Source organism: Gekko japonicus, unplaced genomic scaffold (assembly GCF_001447785.1).
Source record: "Gekko japonicus isolate JY-2015 unplaced genomic scaffold, Gekko_japonicus_V1.1 scaffold148, whole genome shotgun sequence".
Classification (NCBI taxonomy): domain Eukaryota; kingdom Metazoa; phylum Chordata; class Lepidosauria; order Squamata; family Gekkonidae; genus Gekko; species Gekko japonicus.
In genome coordinates, this window is record NW_015170892.1 from 64,960 (window position 1) to 70,416 (window position 5,457).

The window sequence follows — 5,457 nt, forward strand, 5'->3', positions numbered from 1 at the left end:
TTGGTAAACTCATCACGGCTGTAGGCGTTGGTCAGGTACCTCCATATCCCTGTCATGGACTTGGGAATATCGAAGTTGCGATACTTTTTGGCCACAACCTGGAAGCACAAAAAGGGAAGAATGAGCTTGAGTAGTCCAGGGCTGGTCCAACGGATTTGGGCACCTGGAATGGAAAATCCAGAGAGCACCCCAGATATTCTGACACGAGACATAATTCACAAGGAAAATGCCCTGCACAAATGCCACGCAAACGGAAGTGGTCCTGTGCAACGGCACCAGCCTATCGCTTTGGAAAAGGCAAGAAAAATCCATGGGGCTTCGTGCCCACCGGGGGAGAGATCTGACTTTCCCCACTTTTATTCCAGAGGCAAATTTTCCTCCGCCCTTAAAAAGTAAAGGGTAAAGGTTTCCCTTGCTCGAAAGCCAGTCGAATCCGACTCTAGGGTTGCGGTGCTCATCTCCGTTTCCAAGCCGAAGAGCCGGCGCTGTCCGAAGACGCTTCCCTGGTCACGTGGCCGGCATGACTAAACGCCGAAGCGCACGGAACGCTGTTACCTTCCCACCGAAGCGGTACCTATTTATCTACTTGCAGTTTCTTGCTTTCGAACCGTTAGGTCGGCAGGAGCTGGGAGCTCACTCCGTCACGCGGCACTTGGGTCTCGAACTGCTGAACTACCGACCTTCCGGCCTGCAGTTCAGCGTCTTAACTACTTGAGCCACCGCAGCTCCACTCTTAATGAAGCTCAAATCTTGACATCTAAGAATGGCTGCCTAATGGCGACACCACCTCTAAAAGACACGCATTCTCGGCTTGTTCAAGCAGAAGACTGGCTTCTTTTAAGAGAGAGGGCAGAGGTACTTGGGGAGATAACATGGGCAGCTGTGACTATGGGGAGGGGGCTTATGCTCCTTCCAAGTCCATGTGCAACCAAGAGGAAGCACAGAGAAGAAGAAGAAGGGGAAGGGGAGGAGGGAGAAGAAGAGGAAAAGGAGTTGGTTTTATGCCCCCCCTTCACTACTTCAAGACGTCTCGGGGTGGCTTACAATCACCTTCACTTCCTCTCCCCACAACAGGCACCTTGTGAGGAAGGTGGGGCTGAGAGAGCTCTGAGAGAACTGGTGACTGACCCAGGGTCAACCAGCTGGCTGAATCAAAACTGGCTCTCCAGATTAGAGTCCTGCTGCTCTTAACCACTACACCAAGCTGGCTCTCACAAAATACAGTGTCAGGCTCAGTGTGCATTTTATGGTTCACCTGCCACAGAGAAAGCAGGAGGGGAAGCGGGGTGTGAATACCAAATGCTTTGATGTATCAGGCACTGTGTTGCAGAGACTTGTTGTTTTGCTTTATTTCTGTAGAGGGGTATGTGCTTGGTGGTTGGGTGGGGTAGTTGACCGTTACTTCTGGCGGGCAGATGCCATGGGGTGACTGGGTCCTGATCCATGTTCCCTCTAAGCTGTGGAGTCTTGTGAGCAAAAATTCTACTTTGTGAGCTCCTGGCATTAAAGTTGTGAGCGAGCGATTTGGCTGCTGCATAAATCAGTTCGCTCTGGAGCCCTCCTTCCTGAGCTGAGACAAAAACGTGTGAGCCAGAGGCTAAAAAACTGTGCACTAGCTCACACTCACTCAGCTTAGAGGGAACACTGGGTCCTGATCTTTAGTGCCTTTGCTTGAACACAGCACATCTGCAATCTCTGCACTTTCACCTCCAGGCCTTACAAAGCTTGTGTTCAGTATGGTATTTCTTCAATGTCTCAATATACTAAACTTTCTTCGAAGTGAGTGGAGTTGAGAACTGATTTAACCAGGATTCTGACATACATACAATACACCAGGCGGTGTGACACTCTGGCTTCACGTCCCTGCTTTTCTGAACTAGCCTAGAACTCCCCTTCCGGGAGGCAACCACAGGCTACGTCTCAAGTTGTTTACAGCCATGTTGATCCAAAAGTGAAGTCCAAAAAGCCAAGAAAGTCATGTAGGACTTTTTATTAGGACTAACCCAATGACACACAAGCTTTTGGGTTCCCAGAACCCTTCATCAGGTCAGATGTTACAAAGCAGGGGCGGGGGAAGAAATTTAAAGCAGATTTTTCAGGTCACAGTGTTAAGACCTCCTCGTGCCAGTGTATAGTGGATTTGCTGATAGGCAAAGGAGAATCAGGTTTCAGTTTGCCAGGGACTGGGGGAGGGGGACACAATAAAAGCAAGAAGAAAACTCCATAACAACAATTCCCTCCAAAAGCCTCTAAATGGACCCTTCTCCAGGGAGTCTCAAATTCCAACTGCTTGCAGTCAATATACTTGCTGGATCTGTTTTTCTCTTACAGTCTTGGGGCAAACTGAAGAAGAAGAAGAGAAGAGATTGGATTTATACCCTGCCTTTCACTACCCAAAGGTGTCTCAGAGCGGCTTACAAACTCCTTTCCCTTCCCCTCCCAGTTTGGTGTAGTGGTTAAGTGCGTGGACTCTAATCTGGGAGAACCGGGTTTGATTCCTCACTCTTCCAATTATAGCTACTGGATGACCTTGGGCAAGCTATAGTTCTCTCAGAGCTGTTCTCTCAGAGAGCCAGTTTGGTGTAGTGGTTAAGTCCGCGGACTCTAATCTGGGAGAACCGGGTTTGATTCCCCACTCCTCCACTTGCACCTGCTGATGTGACCTTGGGTCAGTCACAAGCTCTGGCACAGCTGTCCTTGAAAAAGAGCAGTTTGTGTCAGAGTTATCTCAGCCCCACCCACCTCCCAGGGTGTCTGTTGTAGGGAGGGAAAGGGAAAGGAGTTTGTCAGCTGCTCTGAGACTCCAAGTGAAGGACGGGGTATAAATCCTTCTCTTCTTCTTCTCCCCACAACAGACACCCTGGGAGGTAGGCGGGGCTGAGAGAGCTCTTGACAGAAACTGCTCTTTTTCAAGGACAGCTCTTGTCAGAACTACGGCTTGCCCAAGGCCAGCCAGCCAGGTGCAAGTGGAGGAGTGGGGAATCAAACCCATTTCTCCCAGATTAGAGTCTGCGCACTTAACCACTACACCAAACTGGCTCTCAGAAAGAGGAGGAGGAGATTGGATTCATACCCCGCCCTTCACTACTCAAAGGCGTCTCAGAGCAGTTTACAAACTCCTTTTCCCTTCCCCTCCCCACCACAGACACCCTGTGAGGTAGGTGGGGCTAAGAGAGCTCTGAGAGAAGTGATCTTTCAAGAGCAGCTCTGACAGAACTATGACTTGCCCGAGGTCATCCAGCAGCTGCAAGTGGAGGAGTGGGGAATCAAACACGGTTCTCCCAGATCAGAGTCCGCCCACTTAACCACGACACCAAACTGCCACATAGCCTACACTTGGGACTGGTTCACCCAATGGTGTGCTTCTGCAGCCTAATCAGAGTTCCGCATCACCCAGTTTACAATACGTTTCACCGGAGAGTTCACACATTCAGCTGCAGGTTGGATTCAAAGCAGGCTTTCATGAACCAGACCTCGCGCTTCAGATCACACTTACTTTAACAATATGTAGCTTCGGCAACAGGTTGCAATCTGCTAGAGTCATCTCGTCACCGTCAAGAAACTTGCGGTTGGAAACCAAGACGTCCTCCATGCTGTTCTCGTCGATCTCGTCAGGGAGAGGAGCGTTCAGGTAGTCATCCAGCTTCTGCAGAGTTTTCAAAAGGCCTCGCTCCAAGGCTTGGGCAAAGACAACACAGTTGTATAAGAAACTGAACGGAAACAAAATTCTGCAAAGCGGCAAAGAGTCTTTTTGTCACAGCCTAACTCCCGTCTCTAGTTCCAGCTCCTGCCAACCTAGCAGTTCGAAAGTAAGAAACTGCGAGTAGATAAACAGGCACTGCTTCGGCGGGAAGGTGACGGCGTTCCGTGTGCCTCGGCGTTTAGTCATGCCGGCCACGAGACCACGGAAACGTCTTCGGACAGCGCCAGCTCTTCGGCTTGGAAACGGAGAGGAGCACCGCATCCCTAGAGTCGGATTCGACAGGCTTTCGAGCAAGGGAAACCTTTACCTAAAGTTGATAAAAGATCATAATGTCTGCTCCCTTCCACCCCTTTAAGGGCAGCAAATGAAGAAAGACCATCTTTGCAGAATATCCTCAGAGAGCGACAAAGCTCTGTGTGTGTGTGTGTGGCCTGAGGGTTACAGAATAGCCTCCCAGAGGTGGGTCTGCCACAAGAACCTTTTTGTATGGGTATTAGAAAGATCTTCAAGACTTGTCTTTTTAGCAGTGTTCGTGAGAGTTTATTCTTCATTAAAGCAGTGATTTGTCGTTTGGTTTTTTTTTTTACTGCATTGCAGTGTGTACCTATATTATGCTAAGCAGCCTTAGGTGACCTTTGAGCAGAAAGATGGGGTTCTAGCTGCCCATGTATAAAGGTAAAGGTTTCCCTTGCTCGAAAGCCAGTCGAGTCCGACTCTAGGGTTGCAGTGCTCATCTCCATTTCCAAGCCGAAGAGCCAGCGCTGTCCGAAGACGTTTCCGTGGTCACGTGGCCGGCATGACTAAACACCAAGGCGCACGGAACGCTGTTACCTTCCCACCGAAGTGGTACCTATTTATCTACTTGCAATTTCTTGCTTTCGAACGGCTAGGTTGGCAGGAGCTGGAACGAGAGACGGGAGCTCACTCCGTCATGCGGCACCCGGGTTTCGAACTGCTGACCTACCGACCTTCCACAGCCTGCAGTTCAGCGTCTTAACCACTTGAGCCACCGCAGCTCCAATGTATATGGTGACACAATAAAGGGACCCGTGGCCTTCAGTCTGCAAGGCCTGAGCAAGGCTGTTAACGATAGGACATTCTGGTGGCCATTGATTCAATAGGGCCACCATAAATTGGAAGTGCCTTGGTGACACACAGATAAATACGCATCTTGTTATTTATAAGACTGCACTGTCACAGCAAGCCCCGGTCATTTGCATCTAAAGTTTACTCTCTTCCCTACAAACCAGGACTCTGAACTCTTAATTTAATCATGATTTTGAAACCTGATTTGCAGGAAACAGAACAGCGTTTTTATGTTTCATGTTAATTAACAAATTATGGCTTGCTGTGGGAAGGTAACAGCGTTCTGTGCACCTTGGTGTTTAGTCCTGCTGGCCACATGACCACGGAAATGTCTTCGGACAGCGCTGGCTCTTCGGCTTTGAAACGGAGAGGAGCACCGCAATCCTAGAGTCGGACTCGACTGGCTTTCGAGCAAGGGAACCTTTACCTTTTTTATATTGCAGGTATGTCCAACAGGTAGATCGCAATCTACCATTAGATCACGGAGGGGTCAGAGGTAGATCACCAGCCCCACTTGGTCTCCTGGTTTGCTGGACAGGTGTTTGGGGTTTTTTGGATGATTGTTTGGTGGTATTTCGCAGTTCTTTCTGGATCTTCATCTCTCTGTTTGGTTTTTGCTTATTTTGCTTACCAGTAAATGACAGAAGGTGCATTATAAATGGGGGGGG

General features: G+C 49.4%; 1 protein-coding gene across 1 annotated transcript in view; it reads right to left on the reverse strand.

Annotated features, from left to right (window-relative positions):
* Nucleotides 1-2: 2 nt before the first annotated feature.
* Nucleotides 3-5,457, reverse strand: part of LOC107116528 (chloride intracellular channel protein 4) — a gene marked incomplete at its 3' end in the record, with an annotated part of 35,377 nt that continues 29,922 nt past the window's right edge. Inside the window, exons 4-5 of the mRNA XM_015418454.1 lie at nt 3,497-3,678; nt 3-98 (exon numbers count right to left, since the gene is read on the reverse strand). Coding sequence (XP_015273940.1) covers nt 3-98; nt 3,497-3,678 — 278 coding nt within the window. The remainder of the gene's footprint in view (nt 99-3,496; nt 3,679-5,457) is intronic.